At 40.4% G+C, this 23,167-nt stretch overlaps 1 protein-coding gene across 2 annotated transcripts in view; it reads right to left on the bottom strand.

Annotated features, from left to right (window-relative positions):
- Positions 1–23,167, bottom strand: part of intu (inturned planar cell polarity protein) — a 97,800-nt gene that overhangs the window by 70,431 nt on the left and 4,202 nt on the right. The window contains exons 2-3 of one of the 2 annotated variants that reach the window (XM_080193759.1): positions 11,558–11,657; positions 7,754–8,370 (exon numbers count right to left, since the gene is read on the bottom strand). In XM_080193759.1, the coding sequence (XP_080049885.1) occupies positions 7,754–8,370; positions 11,558–11,589 (649 nt within the window). In that variant the 5' untranslated portion in view covers positions 11,590–11,657. The remainder of the gene's footprint in view (positions 1–7,753; positions 8,371–11,557; positions 11,658–23,167) is intronic. The other variant, XM_080193748.1, reaches the window with a different exon arrangement.

Raw genomic sequence — 23,167 nt, 5'->3', positions numbered from 1 at the left:
AATTTTGGTGGATGACCACTAATGCATCCACTATTTCTAGGATCACTTCTTTAAGTACTCTGGAATGTAGATTATCAAGCTCGAGGGGTTTATCAACCTTCAATCCCATCAATTTCCTCAACACCATTTCTCTACCAATAGAGTTTCTCCTTCTCTCTAAACCTTTGTTCCCCAACATTTCTATGTCATTTGCGTCCTCTTTTGTGAAGACAGAACCAAAGTATGTATTTAGTTAGAATCATAGAATCCATACAGCACTGAAAGAGGCCATTCAGCCCATCGAGCCTGCACTGACAACAATCCCATCCGAGCCCTATCCCCATAACCTCACGTATTTACCCTGCTAATCCCCCGACACTATAGGGCAATTTTGCATGGCCAATGAATCTAACCCATACATCTTTGGATTGTGGGAGGAAAGCAAAGCACCCGGAGGAAACCCACACAGACAAAGGGAGAATGTGCAAACTCCGCATAGGCAGTGACCCAAGACTGGAATTGAACCTGGGTCCCTGGCGCTGAGAGGCAGCAGTGCTAACCACTGTGCCACCATGTCAACCATTTCCTTATTCCCCATTATAAATTCCCATTTCTGACTGTAGGGGAACTACAATTGTCTTCACCAATCTTTTTCTCTTCCCATACCTAGGGGTCCTTGTGCATGAGTCGCAAAAACCCAGCTTGCTGGTGCAGCAGGTGGTCAGGAAGGCGAATGGGATGCTGGCCTTCATAGCGAGGGGGATTGAATATAAAAGTAGGGAGGTCTTGCTGCAGCTGTATAGGGCATTGGTGAGGCCGCAGCTGGAGTACTGTGTGCAGTTTTGGGCGCCGTACTTACGCAAGGATATTTTGGCCTTGGAGGGAGTGCAGAGGAGGTTTACTAGGCTGATGCCGGAGTTGAGGGGGTTGAGCTATGAGGAGAGGCTGAATAAACTAGGCTTGTACTCGTTAGACTTTAGAAGAATGAGGGGAGATCTCATTGAGACGTATAAGATGATGAATGGGATGGATAGGATAGAGGTGGAGAGACTCTTCCCACTCAGAAAGGACAGTAGGACTAGGGGGCACAGCCTCAAGATAAAGGGGGGCGGTTTAGAACGGAGTTGAGGAAGAACTTCTTCACTCAAAGGGTGGTGAATCTCTGGAATTCTCTGCCCGTTGAAGTGGTGGAGGCTACCTCGCTAAATATTTTTAAGAAGCGGGTTGATGGGCTTTTGATAAGAGAGGGGATTAAGGGTTATGGGGAGAGGGCGGGAATGTGGAACTGAGCCACGACAGATCAGCCATGACCTTATTGAATGGCGGGGCAGGCTCGAAGGGCCAGATGGTCTACTCCTGCTCCTATTTCTTATGTTCTTATGTCTAGAGAAACTTTTCTAGTCAATTTTTATATTTCCTGTAAATTTACTCTCATTCTATCTACCCGTTCTTAATCAATCCCTTGGTCCTCCTTCGCTGAATTCTAAACTGCTCCCAATCCTCAGGGCTGTTTTTCTGGCTAATTTGTATGCTTCTTCCTTGGATCTAATGCTATCTGTAATTTGTTAGCCAAGGTTTGCCCACGGAACATTAGGAAGCTTGCAGATTGGGTAGATAAGTGGAAAATCAACATCAAAATAAATGAACGTGAGGTGAAGTACACTGGTAGCAAAACAAACATCAACTATATCTTCGAAAGAAAGAAACTGAATAGGTAAAACAGCTGAGGGACTATGGGATAAATGCATCACTTTGTGGACTCTACACGTCAACACCGCCCTATACAGAACAGAAAAGGATTCCAATCCCTATTCTACTAGTTGTAATTGCAATATATCAGCTTCCAGTTATTATGTGATCACAGGCACTGAATCATACAGTCGTGATACCTTCATTCTGTATTGCAAGGTGGTACTTACTGGATCCCTCTATGCTGGTCAGTATTGATTGCAGGTTGTCTTGCAGGCTACCTAATTCACAAGCATTTTGTTGTCCATCTCCAGCAATGTCTTCTGAAGGTTGCCAACTTAAATACTATTCCAGTCCTCTGCAGCTGAATTCATGTGAAACTTCACCCTCAAGGCTGATGAATTGGCACCTGGAATATCCTTCTCCCTATCCAAGTTGGAGGCTACATTTGTCCAGTATCGCACCATCTCCAGACCCTCCTTTTACACCATGTTTCAAATTAGGCTATACCAGCACCTCAGTTGATGAGTGCAATTATAAAATCTAATGACTACACAGAGCTCAGAGTCCATCTTTTTTCAGCATGCAAGTGGTTGCCAGCCCCATTTTCCAGTTGTGAACTCAAATGGCGCACCAGCTGATGTTGCAGCTGTCAATGCAGCATAAGCATCAGCCACCCAAAGATCTTCTTGGTGTTTCTCCACTGTCTAGCCAGGTTGCACTTGCTTATTTGAAAGCAGAAAGGCACAAGGGTAAGATTGTGGTGCGGGGAGGTGCTGAGGTAAGACATGCATGCTTATATCATCTGCCGTTTGTAAATTAGCAGAGTTTGACGGAAGAGAAGAGGAGGATAAGGTATGAGAAGGAAATCTTCTTTGGTGGTTTCAGCTCTCCCTAGCTGTAATAATAATCAGCCCAATAATAGCCAGCAAGAACTCCTCCACATGGGGTAAAACATACAGACACACTTGCACCATTCGCATTTAGATCCTACTGAGTTTTTAAGATCCTGTTAATTTTTCTAAGGTCATTACTCAAATTACTTCTACATTGCAAAACATAGATTATCAGTTTCAGAAGACTTCTATCCCATGAGAGCCTAAAAACGTTGCACACCAGATTGCATAGCAGTTCTTTCCACTTCTAATCTACTTCTAACATTAACAACTTGTTTAAAATCACTGCTTAATTAGAAAACCTTCCAAATTTTTTCAAAGCCACATGATTCTTGAGAAGTCAATTGGAATTCAAAAGAAAATCTCCTGCTACTTGGTAACCATGATATTGAAGGCCTGCAGCATTGGCTTGCCAACCTATTAACCTTTAATTCAACCTTTCTCTACTTGAAAAGCCTCCACTTTCATTTCAAAGGATATTTGAACTTTAAACCCACAGTTAAAAATTGAAGTAACTAATACACTATGGCCAGTTAACCTGATTTGCCAAGCAATAATTAGGAGTTTTATATTACTGAAATGGTGGGTAAATATAGGAAGTTCAGTATTATATGAATGTTTGGGTTACATTTCAAATTTAATTTAAATTAATAGTGATGTTGAGGGGTCTGTTGCATTTGCTATAAACGTGACTGTTACTAAAGATTATTTTGGACAGTACTTCAGTACACAAATTCTACTGTGCTGCAGTAGAGAGTGAAAAGGTCTTGCTTTTATATAAAGTGCATATGTTTACATGACATCACAAAGCACATACCAGCCAATGAATGCTTTTTGAAGCTGTAGTTTGCACAGGAAACAGAGTAGCCAATTTGCACACAGAAATCTTCCACAAACTGTGATAATGGGGGTGGCACAGTGGTTAGCACTGTTGCCTCTCAGCGCCAGGGACCCGGGTTCAGTTCCCAGCTTGGGCCACTGTGCGGAGTCTGCACGTTCCCCCCACGTCTGTGTGGGTTCCCTCCCACATATCCGAAAGACTTGCTGGTTAGGTGGATTAGCCATGCTAAATTCTTCCTTAGTGTACCTGAACAGGTGCCAAACTGTGGCAACCAGGTGATTTTCACAACAACTTAATTGCAGTGTAAGCCTACTTGTGACACTAATAAATAAAAACAAAAATAAGTAAAAACAACAAACAGCGAACCTGATTTTGTGATGCTGATTGAGCGATAAATTTGACCAGGACACTGGTCCCCACCTTTTCAAAATCACATCGTAGGATCACTTCATGAAATCCTCACCTCGGAAACTGCAGTAGTAAGTGCCATTACATCACTGCTGCCTGCAAAATCTAGGCCAACATAAATCAAGCCCTTCCAGATACTGAGGAATCATGGAACCATAGGAGATCACAGCACAGAAATAAGTCATTTGATTTCTCAGGTCTGTTTTGGTTGTTCTATTCATAAGCCACCTTGCATTTATATAGCATCTGCAATATAGTAACATCCTAATGGACTTTAAAATAACCAATCAGCCAAATATTGACACAATCAAAAAGAGGGGTTATCAGGATTGGTAACAAAAAGATAGATTGAAATGTAGTTTTAAAAGGAGGCACAAGAACAAGATATTTAGGGAGGGAATTGCAGATCTTCATACCTGGACAGTGGGTTAAGGAAGGGGGGCATACAAGAGACTTGAGTTTTAGGGTTGAAACATATAGAGGGTCGAGGAATTTGAAAATAAGGATAGAATTTGAAAACTAAGGCATTGAGAACTCATGTAAGTTAGCAAGCATAGTAGTGATAAATGAGTGGGACTTGGTGTGGATCAGGATATATACACCAAATTTTTGTATGATCTTGAATTTATAAACAGTAGAAGATGAAAGGCCAGTCCAGGAAAGGATAGAAGTCTGAACGTAAAAAAACATGAATAAGGATTTCAGCAGCAAATGGACTGAGTTTGAATGGGAAAAAGCAGTATTAGAAAGATTACTTGTGTGACATACAGACTATGGGGTTGGAAGCAACAGCGTGTTTCTTCAACCAAACATACTGAAAAAAAGGCACTTAAAATTTAAAGAAGGAAATTTGAATATTTAATTTAATGTAAAATCATTTAAGAGAGAAATATGCACTTACTAAAGTTTAAAAAAATCAATTCTAAACAGTAATTAAAATCTGAAGAAATTAGACTCCACTTCTCAAAATTCATTTTCAGTACCAGAGAGGTTATTTGATAGTAATTAAGAATTTATGGGCTATTATCCTGAACTAGCCCTTGCACATTCTGCTGGTAGTTGTTTTAGAATCTGCTTTTGTACTAGGATGTGCTGGTCTACCAATGTCCAGTGCATGTCAATTTCAAGATCAACCTTGCATTGGGAATTTTCTAATGCGCAGGACTGGAGAAAGAAACTAAAGAATGACTTGTATTTAAATTGCACATTTCACAATCAACTTTACCCACCACTTAAGTTGTGGTCACTGTTGTAATGTAGGAAAGACAGCAGTCAATTTACACGCAGCAAGATTCCACAGACTACATATAATAACAATCAAGATTTTTTTTTGATAAAGTTGATCGAATATTGGGCACGTCACCAGAGATAACTCCTCTATTGGTAGTCACAATACTGTAAGGGATCTTTCGCAATGAACTCAGGGGATAGATGGGGCCTCAGTTTAATATGTCATCCAAACAACAGCGGCACGGATTTTACCAGCTTGCCCCTCGCAACAATGGGTGGAGCGTGCAGATAAAATTGTGCAAGAGCCAAGAAATCAGGATTAAGCTCCATTTCTTGGCTCTCGCAATCTTAACGGCACCGGATTTCCAGCACAGTCACCCTCTGGCCCATTTCCTGGCAAGAAGAAGAATAAATTATGCAAATGTATTTCAATAGTGTTTTGCATATGCTCAATCGTTCAGGCTCACTTGCCTTTATGCCAGGAGAGGTTCTCTCCAGCAAGGAAAACACCTGCTTCCAAAGAATACAGAACAGTTATGTTGCCCTCACCAGTTGAACCAGAGGCTATTGAGGTCCCCTGGGGAGGTCAAGGGCAAGTGGGTGTGGCCCTTAGGCACTGCCAGCCTGGCACCTTGGCAATGCCCACCAGGCAGTGCTGCAGAGTGGGGGGGGGGGGGGGGGGGGGGTGACGCTTCTGCACCTTCTGCAGCTGCTTTTGGCAGGGGGAGGGAGGCCTGCTGCCACTCTGTATGCAATTGGTTGAGGGAAGGAAAGAGGCCTGCTGTCATTCTGCATGCGATGGGGGGTGGGGGAGGAATTCGTCTGGGCGGCAGGGGCTATATTGGTGTGGGGCTCGCGATTAGCCACAGACCCCCACAATTGTTGGGGGTGGAGTCTGCGTCAAGGCCACCTACTATAGCAGAGGCCTGACAGATCTCTCTCTCTCTCTGTATGTCATACATCTGCTGTTGGAACTGCGCGTGTACAGCCACAAGAGATCTGCATATGTGGAATAACTCCCCATACTGCCTGATCAAGCTGTCTGGCAAATTAAGCCTTGCCCCACTGCCTCTAGTAGCTAGAATCAGTTTAGCCCATTTTTTCAAGCGCTATGTGCACAATATTAGGAGTAAAAACTCACCTAAAAAACTGATCTGAAACTCTCCCATTTTCGCTGAACACTTAGCATTTTTCTCATAAAATTCTGCCCAGCACCTCTGACGGTATCCAATTGAAACTGATAGGCCAGGGAAAAGGCAAGTGCCAAAGATAAGCAGATAGAATTTGGGGAATGGGGGAATTGGGCTTTGGGTTGGAAGGCCGTGAGAACCTTGCAGAGATCGGTCTGGATGCTTAAAATAATTACACAGGAGATAGGGACGAGGGCTTATTTCTTCTAAACTTGTCTGAAAAACTATTAGCATAACCCAAGCCAAACCATTCAAAGTTCATGATTCAAATCATTTTCTTGGCTTATTCACAGTGCAGCTGCCCAGGGGAAATAAGCCTCATCAGACAATTGCCATACAAGTGCTTACCTGGGGAAGTTCCAGGTTTAGAGTATTCCTGGGAAGTTTGGGGCACCCCAAAATTCAATGCTGGGGAGCCTGGAAGTTACGACCCAATGTGCGCATAACATATCCAGTACCCCAATGTATTCCTCTTTAAGTATCTTGTGACAAAGTGAATGCCTAAATATATGTAAATGCTTTATAAGGAAAATGAATTTAAAATATCACTGAAAAGTGATCTTTATGGGCTGTGACTGTTCTAACAACTACGACACCAACTATGAATATGGAGGAGAAAAAGTTATTGAACAGACAAGATTAGTCATTAGGCACCAATGTAATGTTGCAATGCTGAGGCTTCTTCATCATAGCCTATATTGTGTGTTGAGAATAATGGCGTGATTATCAGTGCTCACTGATTTACTGGAGTAAATTGGACAACTTCCACAATCTGCATGTGCAAAGTTAAGCTCAGAAAAACATAAATTATCAGAATTACCCCACTCCTCCACAGGTTGCACTAAAACAGTACTTGGCATTGAAATCTATGCAAAGGTGTGAAGTTAATTTAATTACCTGCTGGTTACTCAGTCAATACATAAGGAACAGTCAGGGTTGGCCCACCAGGTGCAAGTTATTTATCACAACTACTTACAAAACACTTACCTAATTTGCAAAATTTATTTTTCAGTGCCAGAAATCATATTCTTTCAGAATTTAATTAGAATTAGGGAAACAAAAAAGTTTCCAAGTCACTGGAGACATGCTTGTTCTGTTCACACCTCCACTGATCATTTGAAGAAGCCAGTTTGCTCAAAATGATCATGAGGAACTGCAAATTACTGCTCAAAAACCTGCAAAGGGTCCATAAGTAATGGTCAGCGTGATGAATGGCAAATGCTGCTATTTCACCATTGATTCGGTCCATTATGTGCACATTTTAATACCTTCAATGCCGATAATATGCACGGTCATTGTCGATTCCAATACTACAATTACTGGCTGTATGAACAACAATGATAGCTTTGCAATCATCAGCATTAAAGTAATAGTAACAGAAACAATTATAGCAGTGGCTGTCAATTGTTACTGAATACACAAGATGTACTCGTGTTTTGATTGTGAAGTGTGATTAATTTTATATATTTTATAAGGACAGAAAAAATACATCTTACTTGCACAAATATTTTCACACTTACCAATTAATATTTGACCACATTTCATTGCAGCGCTACCATGGACCAAACAGTGTACAACAAGTCGCTCTTCAGTTGTAATTTTTGTGTCTGTCAATTTGTCCAAGTGCTTTCCCACCACTGGCTTTTTCCTTGAAGGCTGGTGAATAATCCCCACAAGAGCCTCCAAAAGCTTGGTCCCTTTGTCCAATGACCTGTCACTTATTTTGTTTGGATTAACATAAACATACACATCCTTATAAGATAACTGCAGTGAAACACCAATTTTGGGATTTGTCTGATTTTTTAATATTGAAGCAGGTCCTGGTAGCTGACTACTTTTCTTTTCGATGTTTTTGCTGGAAACACCTTTGCTGCAAGGATGTGTGTACCTTACTTTCTTCTTCTTTAAGACATTAGCAAGCTTTTTAAGTTTAAGTTTGTGTTCATGTTTGCAAGCGTCCTTTGGTTTGTGGTCAGTAATAACCTCTGCTTCGTTCTCACTAAATCTGACATGATTGATCAGCGATGCTGAAGTTGAATTAGCTTGGATCAGCACATCTTCCTCACTTTCACTCAGCTCCAGGTAGAATAGCTCACCATTCCTCTGCACCTCATCCAGCCACTCTGGTTCGAGGTCACTGCAAAAAAAATGACAAGTGAATAAGCAGGAATACAAAAACACCACAACCCTCTTGCTGGGCAGCTGCAGCCTGATTTGTTGGAGTTCTCCAGAGTTCCTGTGCTGGTTCATATTAGGCTTCATAAATCAGGTGTCTATAGTCATGAGAGTGAGGGAAAAAAAAACACAGAACATACCCAACGTTTCAATCAGCTTTCCCTTAGCAACACCATAAACAGCATACGCATAATCATTCACAAAAGTAAATTCTATTGAACAACAGCTTCACAATCACCTTCAAAAACAGCATTATTCAACAAATGCTATTTTGCCCTGTATTTTATTCTGTAATTTGTTCTGCATCAATGGTACCTCTAACACACTCCTACTGTTTTGCAGTCACTTCCCAAAAGTCTTAAATTGCTTGCAGACAAATAAATAAAGTCCTCATCATCCAAATGGCATATAAAGACATTTAACATTTATCTAGACTGGTTTTCAAAATAGCTGTCAATTTCTTATTTTTGATAATGAAGACAGTGGCTCTGAATTACAAAGCCAATGTGCAAAGTGGACAGGTGAGGCTCCTAATCCATCTTCTTTATTGCTCCAAAAATCAATTCAAGTTGTACCCAATTCATGGTCCCAACAAGAGACGTATTAGATCCAAACTGACAAGAACAGATATTACTCCCGCTCTCAGGCTAATCACAATGCTTTGCTTGCATTTTTATGGTCTTAATTTTCCAAAGAGTAGGTGATCACCTTCTTCCTATCAAAATGCACCACCTCTCGCTTATTTATAATGAAGTGCAGTTGCCAGTTAGCTGCCTATTCTGCATGTTTAAAGTTCCATATTTTCGCAGTCTTCCTTAGTACTACTTACAGTCCTAATTTGGAGTTGTCTGCAAATTGAAATAGTTATTATTCAAAATCTGGAATTGCAAGTGTACTGTCTTAACTCCGTCCTCTTTTCTGTTTTGTAGCTAGTTTGTTTTAAAACATAGCATTTTCCCCTACTTGTCATGACTTCACATGCTCTGACCTTATTCCTGGGTCTACTTTGCAATGCCTTATTGATTACCTTTTGAGGGTCCATGTAGTATCCATCGAATTATATTTATTTGTTCTTTGTTACAGCTGAAACAATTCAATAAGGCCTACCTCCCCTTTTGAAATCTGTGCTGACTACCATCATGTTTTTGATTTTGAGATTTTTTTCCCATTATATCTTAGAATTTTAGAATACTTACCCCATCACCATCATTACCGTAACTAATCTACATTGATTTATTCCACATCCCTTTCTTAAATACATCTCCCTGCCAGTCTTTTGGCACTACTTTTTTGCCCTGGAAGTCCAAATATTCTTACTGAACTGCAAATAGTCAGTATTTTAAAGTTTACTTATTAGTTACAAGTAAGCTTACATAACACTGCAATGAAGTTCGTGTGAAAATCCCCTAGTCACCACACTCTAGTGCCTGTCTGGGTACACTGAGGGAGAATTTAGCATGGCCAATGCACCGAACCAGCACGTCTTTTGGACTGTGGGATGAAATCGGAGAACCTGGAGAAAACCCACACAGATATGGGGAGAACATGCAGACTCCACACAGACACTGACCTAAGCCAGGAATTGAACTGTGAGGCACCAGTGCTAATCACTGTGCTACCCATAAAAATCTGTGTATTTTATAACCAAAAGAGAAAACATGAGAAAATCTCAGCAGATCTGGCGGGAGAGAAAAAAGCTGACATTTTGAATCCAGATGATTCAATACATCAGCTCTTTTCTCTCCTTACAGATGCTGCCAAACCTGTTGAGATTTTCCAGCATTTTCTCTTCTGGTTCCAGATTGCAGCATTTCCAGTAATTTACTTTTATATATGTATTTTATCTTTCTTCATCTTCTTTGAGCATTCATTAATGCAATCCATCCAGATTCAGAATTTTTTTCACTCTAGGTTTGTATTATTGATTAACAATCACACTATTTAAATGTTTGGTATTCTTTTTGATTTCTGTTTCCAATATCATGCCCACCTACTTTTCATCCTTGGTAAACACTGAGATAAATTAACTAGTTAGTAATGCTGCCATTACACGGTCTTTACCTCAGTTTACTTTGTACATCCATTAGTAACTCTGTAACTATCTTGTTATTTATGTCTATAAAGTGCCCTCTTATTTATATATTTTGATAACTTCATTTTATAAATCGTCTTCACCTTACAAATTTTTAAAAAGTTTTTCCTAACCTCTTCAGATTCCCTTTTGCTATCCCTTTATTGTTTATTAATTTCCTTCATTCATCCAAGACGTCTCATTATTTACTTTGTACTTTTAAAGCAAAATAAATGTCTCCCGAACACTGAAATCTATTTTCCAGTGCTCTTGCAATACATTTTCTAGTTTATTCCCCTAGTTATATCCTCAATTCCACCTAATTAGAAATAGATTTGGAAAAAAAGCACGTTTTTGTCTCACTCTCGTCGAGCTCATCATCTTAAACCTTATTATGTCTATACTGGAAGCAGTCTTTGTCTGTGGTGGCAGGGCGAAGAGAGTGAAATAGCAGCATATTTTAAGTCAATCTTAGTGGAACCTGGGCAACCATTCTTGTAAACAATTCATTAAAAGCAATTCAAAAGATCAGACCAGGATAGGTGTTTAGTTTAATATAATCACTTTGTACTTTGCAATCAACAGGACATGAAAACACTCTTTTTCTGCATTACTACTTAAGTGAAATAATTTACAGATCTCATTGTAAAAATTGCTTTGTAAATTATTTACAATATTTGCCTAACTTCAAAGATATCTACAGCACACACAGGCATGTTACCAAGATATTAATACCTACACATCAGAGAGATGTATTTTAATCAGTTCAGTTTACTGAACCAAGACTTGAAACAGTCTAATAATATTCTGAAGATCAGTGTACTTTTAAAAAAATCACGAGCTTTTGGAGCGTGATCCTTCACCTGATGAAGGAGCAGCGCTCCGAAAGTTCCTGACTCCAAATAAACCTGTTGGACTTTAACCTGATGTTGAGAGACTTCTTACTGTGTCCACCCCAGTCCAACACTGGCATCTCCACATCATGTTTTTAAAAAAACCATAGGATTGATGACAGAATCATTACTTTAACAGATTTCTTTAAACTCATAAATCAGCAGAGATTACAACACCAACATACAGAGATATGTGTTGACATCCATGATCATTCATGTGTTGCTGAATTGCCAATTGTAATCATGGCGCTAGGGAGAATTTTCAAGCAGAAGATGATGTGGCCTCTTAAAAGGAAAGAAAGAATAAATAGTTAACCTGAAGTATGCCCTAGCACTGGCAGAGGTTTGAGAAAATGTTAATGTTTCCAACTGAGCAAGACTAATTTAGGAATGGTCTTTTTAAAGAAGGAAACAACTTTCCCTCTAATCCTACCAATAGAACAAATAATGTAGACACACTCCACTCAATCAGAAATAAAATAATGAAAACCACTGTCTTTTAGATGGCTTGCCTACTTTTACTTAACTGCAAGAAGTGTAGTTGGAGCAGGGGAAGGGAACTCAAAAAAACATGGCGATTAGAAGATTTGAGATGGAATTTTCAGCTCCTCTCTGAAGCGGGCATCATGGCACGCAGGAGCAGAAACTATCACGATAGCACATCGTAAAGTCAGCTTGTGGTAATGCGGTCAAGCCGCCAACGGCAGGCTGCATTTCTTACCATTCAAAATTGGGAACTTTGTTAGCATAAATTGAAATGTTATGCATACTTCTTAAAAGGGGTGTTCACCAGAATCCTCCCCTCCCTACAACCCGATGTTGAATCAATATGCCCTGCAATCACACCCAAGGTTTACACAGAGGTACATGTGGCAAGCTACACTTTGCTGGGAGAGAACCAGGTCAATCTGGGTCATAGGCACATTTTCGATCGCAATGGGTCCAAAATTTGAATACAAGGATTGAAGGGACATGGAGTGAAAAAAGCTTCAACATTCTGCTCCACCAGGCTTTTGGGAGGAATTTCCACCTTCACACAGGCAAGTACCAAAGTCCAGCTTGCAATATGAAATAACTGGGCAGCAAAAAATGAAAATGAGGATGAACTCATTGGTGAGTTTTAAGCATCTCTTAGACAATGACGCATTCTTTTCTAAGGCCAAGTAAAGGGCCAGCCAACAGATGATTATTCCCAGATGAGAAGAGATGCACAGCTGAGGCAGTTTCTGAGTTCTTTATTCACAATGTAGTAGAATAGAATACATACCAAAAAAGGGCACTCATGCAAGTGTTACGATCCTAGTTGATGTTGCTATTGTATGGAAAAGTCCCATAACGAAACCCTGGGTCAAAATACTAACTTCCATGTTTTGTTTTAGAAAACGTGGTTGAACTAAGTCACAAGACTGATAATTTATTTTTAACAACAAAAATTAAATATGAAAAGTTTTACTACAACGCAATACTTTCTTTCTTCACAAATGTACACAGATTTTATGGATAGCATAGGATACAAAATATATCTTGCATTATGTTTTCAGTAAACACTCCCTGTAATCCAACAAGCTAACTATACGCAACACCCCACTCTGAAACCAAGTGATATCATTACATAGCATCCTGTGGATTTTGCCTCAAATTTCCCCCAAGGTGATCAACACATGAGGCTCTTCAAACTCCACTCTCACTTTAGAATCTTCTTACAAACAATGCTTTTCCTCAGTTGTTTTCAGTAAGGATCCACTTCCAGGATATCCACTCTCCTTTCAGTAATTCCTTTGTCTTGAATAACTATGAGTTTTCAAGTTTTCCACACAATTCTCAGGGCTCCAACTACCAATTGCTCCATAAGCTGTAGGAAGATATCACCAACTTCATGTTGTCCTGATTTCAAGAGCAACCATTACCAATCCCCTTCAACCACCAGAAACATGGTATAACACCTAACATAAATAGGATCTTTGGATTCCTCTTGGTGAAGCATTATTTTTCTCATTTATGCTGCAGAGAGAAGACCATCAGGATATTGGATGCTGTACTGATTACCACCATAATTGCATGCAGTCAGGAGTAGTGGGAGGAGAATAAGGTGATGACAAGGAAAGTGTCAGACATGTCAATGACAAGGGATTCACCCTCATGGACGAGGAGCAGCAGGAGCCCACCCAAAAAATGATGTAGCTCTCACAGACTTTGTCCACAGACACCTTGCAAAATCCAGGATGTGCATGCTTTCCCCATGAACGTGTGGAAATAGTATGCCAATGCCTCCGCAAGTCCAGGGATCTAGTGGTTCACATTTACCAATTTCTCCAGGACTTAACGACTTGGGGACATGGAGGATTGAATAGACTGGGACTTTTTTCTCTGGAGCGTAGGAGGCAGAGAGGTGACCTTATAGAGGTCTATAAAATAACGAGGGGCATAGACAAGATAAATAGTCAATAGCTTTTCCCAAAGGTAGGGGAGTCTAAAACTAGGGGGTATAGATTTAAGGTGAGCGGGAAGAGTACAAAAGTGTCCTGAGGAGCAATTTTTTCACATAGAGGGTGGTGAGTGTCTGGAACAAGCTGCCAGAGGTAGTAGTAGAGGCAGGTACAATCTTATCTTTTAAAAATCATTTAGATAGTTACATGAGGACGATGGGTATAGACGGATATGCGCCAAATGCGGGCAATTGGGATTAGTTTAGGGGTTTAAAAAAAAGGGCAGCATGGGCAAGTTGGGCTAAAGGCTTGTTTCCAGACTATAAACCTCTATGACTCTATGAGGACACCTGTTGCCAATGGCTCCGAAAGTCATTGCCACCCTGAATGTCTCCGCCAGTGGCTCTTTCCAGGGCTCACCTGGGGACTTCAGGATCTCAAGCTTCCACATACAACTGCATCCAGGTAACAGATGCCCTCTTTGTCCAAAATTATATGCACTTCATTAGAGCTCATAGTTCTTGTGAAGGATATGTTAAGGTTCAACTCTGTTTAAATGGTGCTGCTCTGTCTGCTCCAGGCAGCCCACCTGCTAAGAATGTAGACAAATAATTGATCCTAGATATTGGGGTGTTTGTTTTAATCTGAGCTAATGCAATTTTATTTATTTTTTGGACTGTCCCCTGGAATCTGACAGTAGAGTTTAATTAAGTTGATTGACAAGGAAGAGCCATGTGAATAGCAAAGCTAGGCTTACAGAGACAAACAGGTAGTTTCTACTTGGATTTGCAAGAAGCAGAAGCTCTTATCTGCAAGGAGCAGGAGCTCTTCTCTAGCTCTCTGGAGACCATAGTTTGGGGCCTAATAGGAATTAGATACCATCTCCAGAGGTGTTCTGGAGGTTGCTGGACTAGCAGCTCGCATACGAGCATGTAAGTCTGTTCTTTGCCAACTGTCTTTGAAGAGAGATTTACGTCTATGAGAAATAGTGCTTAAATTGGAACTAATAGAGATGGACTAGCGTTTAAGATTTATATTTTGTCATGTTTAAGTATTTCAATTGGTAAAAGTTATGCTAATTTATTTTCTTATAGTTAAACCATATTGTTAAATAAAGCTTGTTTTGATAAAAGCTTCCTAGTGGGTCAATAGAATCACATCTAGAGTGAAAATCCTTATCCTCGCACTAATGCCAAAATGAAAAATAGTTGGGGTCCAGCCTCTCTTCCTAATATACCTTGAAGTTGCTGATCTAATTCTTACAGGTCTATTTGTTTATCACGCGTTCTACTTTTTGCTTCTTACATTTCAGTCTTGTTTCTATCCTTGTTTCTCCCTCTTGTCCTCCTGCTCAGGTTCCCATCCTCCTGCCATTCAATCTAGTTTAAATCCTCCCTGACAGCATTAGCAAATACCCCCCCTCCACCCTCCAAACATCCATGGCAGGCATCAACTCTGTCCAACACGCAGTCCAGGGAGGTGCCGCTGAACTTGGGGGCCTCAATCTTCTTCAGATTGGCACCTATTTGCTTGCTGTGCATCAGTCTGTGTGTGTATAATTGCACTTTAAATATAGTGCCCAGGCAAAGCAGCAGTGAATCACCGTGTGGCAGGCCAATCGGAGGCCACCCACCAGTATTCCTGTGTCTTTCCATAGATGAATACTTAATAAGATCTTCAGCAGACAATACATTATGAAAACCCACCATTGTGGCTGGTGGGAATCCTGCAATTTTTCACAACCGCCTCAAAACTTAAAACTCTCAACTCTCTCTTGGTCTAAAGTTGCAAAAATAAGATATTCATTTTAGAAAGAAAATTGCAGTCATTAATATCTTGTTCCCTCCTATTTTTCAATCCTTGTCACTGAGCCATGAACTTCCTGCAGCTAACTGTAACATGGTCGACCTACTACCACCACTGACGCAACAGAACATTAATCCCTCGGTGTTCTTTTGTCTCCATGAAAAAGCCACTTGGTCTCCGTTCAATAACTTATCCATACTAGTACAGTGAAATTATAATCTATGTTACTCCGGTCAATGACAATGGAATTACCTGATTCCATAATATACTAGCAAATCATACAACCAGGATTTTTTTTTAAAAATCATAACATTATAATTGCTAGAATTGTAATATTATGGTTAGCGTTCAATCCAATCAAGGTTGTGACATGATCTTAGAGATTAGCCTCTCCCTTCTGAATAGTGTTGTATTATCAAAGATAATACTTCTATTAAGGAACTCATCCTATTGAAATGGGAAAACCTGCATTTGAGGATTTTTTGTGTCTCTTAATTGCAGTTCCTACATTTAGTATCCCTTTTGTCTTTCAAAGTATCAAAAGATTAGCTTCACAAACCTCTCTGGCTATCTAGAATCATGATGTCGGTATGCCGGTGTTGGACTGGGGTAAACACAGTAAAAAGTCTGACAACACTGTATCTAGAATCAAACACTGGAAATAATAAAGAGAAGATATCCTTTGTGCAATATATAGCCAAAGTATATTCAGCCTATTTTAGATTTTAGTTTAACCAAAAATATTTGGTGAGGCCAAAAATATTTGTTTAATGTCTGCAATTTCCTTATTCACCTTTATTATTTCTCCTGTCACTGCCCAACAGACAGACATTATTCTTGCCAATCTCTTATACATATCTTTAATAGCACTTTACAATCTATTTTCACGCCTCCTGGTAGTTCACTTCCACGTTATTATCTTGCCATTGATTTCTTTGCCATTCTTTGCTGAATTTTAAAATCTCCAACCCTTAGGTTTATCATGTATTTTGGCAATGTTATAGGCCTTTTTCTTTAGTCCAACGTTACCTTGAACTTCGCATTAGCCACAGACGGACCATTTCCACCCCCACCCCATCTCTTTTTTCTTTAAGAAATTGTTTATTTATTGTAAATTATTATTTATTTTTAATGTTTGCCATTGCTTATTATTGCCACACCTTTATTTTCCTAATCCACTTCAGTCACTCATGACTACTGATAGGGATCAAATCAGAAGTTAGCCTAGACCCCAACCTTTTTTTGATGTTGGCATTAGAGCGAGCATAAGGTGTTTCGCTCAACATATGATTCAATTGACCCACGCTAAGAGCCATTAATTAAAACAAATTTTATTCAATAATACTGTTAAAATATAACAAAAAAATTAACATTTACAGCTAGCTATCTCTATAGATCCAATGTAAGCAATAAACCCAACAGACATGCATCCTTCTTCAGAATCAGTTAGAATAAAAAGACAGATGCTCACATGGGTGCTACATTTCCAGCATTTTAACCCCTGGACAGATATAGAAAGACATTTGTCTTCTGACTCTCATACAACAGCCTCCAGAGAAAAAAGACTTATTTCCTGGCAGATCCAGAGAGAAGAAAGAGACACAAAGAGAGCCACCTCTAAGATCCCAAGCAGCAGCTGATTTGATTTCTTTGTGTAAACCTAGTCTCACCCAGTCACATGATTTTCCTGTTAATCAATTCTATTCTGAAAATCCCCAGGGGAACATAATAAAATAACAGAAGAGCATTAGCTCAGATTAAAACAAATATTAAAGCAATTAAGATCAAGTATGCTGCTGTAAAAATAAGGGCTGCCAGTCATAGACAGAGTGGCACCCGTTTATAGAACTGACTGCTAAAACAAATCCTGCACAAGAAACATGACACAAATACATTTCGTACAGGCACAGTATTGTCACACTACATAGGTTGCTTCCTTCAGATTTAAGACCCTAATTTTGGATTTAACTAAAATCACTGTCAAATGCATTTTAAAATATTATCACATTTCGATCCACTTTGAATTTTACATAAATTACTTTCCTGCTCTATGGCTTTGGCATCTTACATTCTGCTTTCATCAATCCTCCCTCACTACCTTCATTAAAACCATATTTATGCCCTAGTTATTGGATTCACCAGGACAGAGAGCCAATAAAACAGCTCCCTCTTTTGCTCGTACCAGTGCCAGTGCCTCATGAATTTAAATCACTGTCTCCCAACATCACACTTTCAGCCACACATTCAACCTTGGGATTGGTTTGTCAATTTGCCTACGGCTTAGTCAATAATCCAGAGATATTACTTGCGAGGATCTGCATTTTAATGTCAAGCCCAATTCACATTTCCTCAGCAGAGTCTCAGTTCCAGCTTTACCTATAATACTGGTTCCTACACAGACCATAGCTATTGTTTCCTCACCCACATGTTCTTCTCAAGCCTGAAGTGATGCTCTGAACCCTGGCACAGAAGCACAGAACAGCATCTATCCCTCTGACCCTACAATTTTGTGTGCAGTTTTGGGCGCCGCACCTGCGCAAGGATATTTTGGCCTTGGAGGGAGTGCAGAGGAGGTTTACTAGGCTGATACCGGAGTTGAGGGGGTTGAGCTATGAGGAGAGGCTGAATAAACTAGGCTTGTACTCGTTAGAGTTTAGAAGAATGAGGGGAGATCTCATTGAGACGTATAAGATGATGAATGGGATGGATAGGATAGAGGTGGAAAGACTCTTCCCGCTCAAAAAAGACAGTAGGACTAGGGGGCACAGCCTCAAGATAGAGGGGGGGCGGTTCAGAACGGAGTTGAGGAGGAACTTCTTCACTCAAAGGGTGGTGAATCTCTGGAATTCTCTGCCCGTTGAAGTGGTGGAGGCTGCCTCGCTAAATATTTTTAAGAAGAGGGTTGATGGGTTTTTGATAAGAGAGGGGATTAAGGGTTATGGGGAGAGGGCGGGAAAGTGGAACTGAGCCACGACAGATCAGCCATGATCTTATTGAATGGCGGGGCAGGCTCGAAGGGCCAGATGGCCTACTCCTGCTCCTATTTCTTATGTTCTTATGTTCTTAATTTTCTACCATTATCACATTTTTTAACTCCCTGAACTTGGAAGCATCTTCTTGTATCATGGCTCTCCTTTCTAGCTTTTCTTCTGTAGTATAGTTAAAAAGCAAATAAACAAAATATTCATTATTTTTCTTGCCAGTGGAATTCCAAGTGCTTTGCCTGAAATTCTCTTCTGCACATGAGTCCAGTTGTACACAATCACTTACTAAATCAGTGCTGGTGTGCATTTAACTAGAGAAACATATGCAATCTGTTTGCTACCATCTTCCCCGGGTTACTTGCTTTCTCATTCCAGTAACCATCATGGTAACTTTCCAAAGACTTATGCTAACTCCAAAAACAGATGTTATGCTAACTAGTATACAAAAATATTCTTCCGTGATTTTCGGATTCTTAAATTTTACGCTTTAACTGTATCATTATTTGGCAGTTTTATGTGCGCTGCTTGAATCATGCATGTATACGATGATTAACTACGTGAATAAAATACTTTTTATAGCATTATAATCTTTGTGTTTCTTGTCATTTGCCAAGCATATTCTGATGCATCTGCAGTAGCCCTATTTTAATCATTATACATTCATTTGGATATTGACAAACTTAATTTGTAGCATTGTTTGATTTCTTCATTTCTGCCAGTTTCAGAATATAAGATACACGGTGTGTGAGATAAGTGCTTGCAACTCTCATGCTGGATATACAAATGTAGTGCAAATCATGGAGATGGCTTCTGAAGGTCAGAAAAATATAATGCCAAAGAGGTTCACTGCAGAGATAATAATCATTGAATGCATAGATGTCAGCTTCGCAGAAGATTCAAGCTAAACTTCAGAGACTTGATACAAACTAGGCTAACACTCCAATGCTGCACTGAAGTAATACTATGCTGTCTCTCAGATTAGATCTCATCTCATGTATAGGTGGATATAATTGACCCTGTGGCATTACTTGAAGAACAAGCTAACAATTATTCCGAACCAACACCATTGACAGATCTTATAACTTTTTGTTGTATGTGAAACCTTACTGATTGATTAAAGTATTTCTTTATGACGCAACAGAGTCTACACCTCTAAAGCCGTTTCATTGGGAATCCTGCATTTGTGAAAGTCATTATACTACTCCAAAGTCATATTTTATATAAAATAAAACTCTTTACCAGCTTAAAACCACTGAGCTTTAAGTGACAAACACCCAAATTAGGAGCAGGCCATTTGGCTCCTCGAGCCTTCTCCACCATTTGATAAGCTCATGGCTGATCAGATGGTGATCTCTACTTTCCTGTGTACCCATTACACCTTTTTAAACTCTGACTGTCAAGAACCTATCCAGCTGAGCCTTAAAATGTTCAATAACGCAGACCCCACTGCACTCTGGGGCAAGAGAATTTCACAGACCTATAACAGTCAAAAAAAACTCATCTCCGTTTTAAATGGGTGATGTGGAAATGCCGGCGTTGGACTGGGGTAAACACAGTAAGAAGTCTGACAACACCAGGTTTAAGTCCAACCGATTTATTTGATAGTAAACTCACAAGCTTTCGAGGTTAAACTCTTCGTCAGGTGAATGAAGAGTTCTGGCCTCAGACAGAGAATATAAAGCACAGACAGTTTACAGATTACTGATTAGAATGTGAATCATTACACCTAACCTGCTATTCAAGTCTTAAAGTGGCCGACAATGTGAGTTGAAGACGACGAACATCTCGCCAGGGCCATCCCCACACCCCCACTTCTTGCCTTCAGACAACCACGCAACCTCAAACAGACCATTGGGGCTAACCCGAAAGCTTGCGAGTATATTATCAAATAAATAGGTTGGACTAAAACCTGGTGTTGTCAGACTTTTTACTGCAGCAAACTACCCAGCCTTCAGGAGAACAGTGACCACAATACCACACAACCTCTGCAAGACATGCCGGATCATCGACGTGGATGACATCATCACACGTGAGAATACCATCCACCAGGTACACGGTAAATACTTTTGCAACTTGGCCAACGTTGTCTACCTGATACGTTGCAAGAAGGGATGTCCCGAAGCATGGCACATTGGGCAGACCATGCAGATGCTACGACAACGGATGAATGAACATCGCTTGACAATCATCAGGCAAGACTGTTCCCTTCCTGTTGGCGAACACTTCAGTGGTCACAGGCATTCAGCCTCTGACCTTCGGGTAAGCATTCTCGAAGGCGGCCTTCACAACACACGACAGCGCAGAATGGCTGAGCAGAGACTGATAGCCAAGTTCCGCACGCATGAGGACGGTCTCAACAGGGATCTTGGGTTCATGTCGCACTATCTGTAACCCCCGTGACTTGCCTGGGTTTGCAAAACCTCACTTACTGTACTGTCTGAAGACAATACACATCTCTTTAACCTGTGATCAGTGTTCCTTCCACTCACATTGTCGGCCACTTTAAGACTTGAATAGCAGGTTAGGTGTAAAGATTCGCATTCTAATCAGTAATCTGTAAACTGTCTGTGCTTTATATGCTCTGTCTGAGGCCAGAACTCTCCATTCACCTGACGAAGAGTTTAACCTCGAAAGCTTGTGAGATCACTTAAATGGGTGAACAGTTTTCCACTGAGACTTGAAACTGGAGTTTCTAAGACAGCTGGATATTTGCATCACTGCACTTAAATGCCAAAGCCATTAAAATGAAGTCAACCCATTTAGAAAATCCTATGAAAAACAAAGACCTTGAAGGTGTGTGAATAGCTAATTACCTAACCCATTCCCAAAGCATTCGGAGAATCACCTGGGTACTCAGGCAATGAACTTGGGCTGAAAAAAGAATACACCCAGCCATAATCCAATCATGTACACCATGGACCTTGAATCCACTCGCCCTGACCATGTTTTGTAACTGGCCAGCTGGAGGGACGGGATCATGGGACAAACCAACTAACTATTTTGTATTTCAAAAAGCTGCTCTTCTCCAGGCCATCCACCTCATCTGGTTATAACAATGTAAATACAGATTTACTTTTTCACAAATAAAAGTAGCAAGATAAGAAAAGCCAGAAATTTCCTAAGACATTAAATATACAAGTATACAAGACCAGCAAATTGTTATAAAATTAAATGTGTTATTTGAAGAAAATATATTCCAACTACAAAACAAATTAAATCACGACGGGAATGCTAATTAATGATTGGAACTGGTTCAGTTCAACACCATCAGCAGCACAAAGAAAGATCTTCACATTTCCCAGCAAATTGGCAACATTTTCAACTCAAACTGATTTTTTCAAAAGATAACTGCATTGTTTCATCTACTGTGATGTGGCAAAAGCAGTGATTGTACATTATGTGCTATCCACGGTTAGCATTTATATGATCCATTTATCTTTAACATCTAACTATTGGTTTCAGATCAATAACTTGTTTTTAAAGAAACACGCTGTAAACAAAGGTGGAGCAATGGCTCAGAGTTGTATCCCTGCATGATGTAGAGAACAGAAAAGGGCTGCCTTCTTTGCAAACATAAGAACATGAAACAGGAGTGGTCATTTATCCCTCTGAACTTGGTCTAGTATCATAGGATGGTTGTGGCACCAGGAACAGCCCACTCAGTCCACTGTGTCCCTACCAGCTCTCTGCAAGGTCAACTCTGTTAAGTCTCATTTCCTGCCCTTTTCCAACATTATTTTTCTGTTCAAGTGTTTTATCCAATGCCCTTTTGCAAGCCATGATTGAATCTGCCTCCAACTCCCGCTCAAGCAGTGCATTCCAGAGCCTAACCAATGTGCCATAACGTTCCGGTTCCCCAATGTCGTATTTAGGAAGTACCCGAATGATGCAAAATCCTTCTACAAAGTTCCCATGTAAGGGTTTACCCGGTAATTGTCCGGGAGTGCTGACTTCCCTTGGACAACTGCGCTGGGCTTGGAACCATACAACAAAAGCAATTTAAATCCCCCGCACACTTCCCAACCAAGCACACACCCTGGACCCTGCCCCCAGTCCCTCAGCCCATCCTGGTTCAACAGCCCCTCTCCCTCCTAGAATCTACTTGGCTAGAACGAAGGAACAATCAAGGTGTAATTATACTGCTTCGTGTAGTCCATAGGCCACCAACTAGCGAAAAGGATGTAGAGGAGCAAACTTGCAAGAATTATATGGACTTACTGGGATAGTAGTTATAGAATCATAGAATCCCTACAGCACAGAAAGAGGCCATTCGGCCCATTGAATCTGCACCGACCACAATCCCACCCAGGTCCTACCCCCATATCCCTACAGATTTACCTACTAATCCCTCTAACCTACGCATTTCAGGACACTAAGGGCAATTTTAGCATGGCCAATCAACCTAACCCGCACATTTTTGGACTGTGGGAGGAAACCGGAGCACCTGGAGGAAACCCATGCAGACACGGGGAGAATGTGCAAACTCCACAGTGACTCAAGTCGGGAATCGAACCCAGGTTCCTGGAGCTGTGAAGCAGCAGTGCTAACCACTGTGCTACCATGCTATGTAAATGGCAAA

This window comes from Carcharhinus amblyrhynchos, chromosome 1, assembly GCF_965287045.1.
Source record: "Carcharhinus amblyrhynchos chromosome 1, sCarAmb.v2.hapA, whole genome shotgun sequence".
Lineage (NCBI taxonomy): Eukaryota > Metazoa > Chordata > Chondrichthyes > Carcharhiniformes > Carcharhinidae > Carcharhinus > Carcharhinus amblyrhynchos.
Note: the sequence above shows the minus strand (reverse complement) of the source record. Positions and strands in the feature narration are given on the sequence as shown.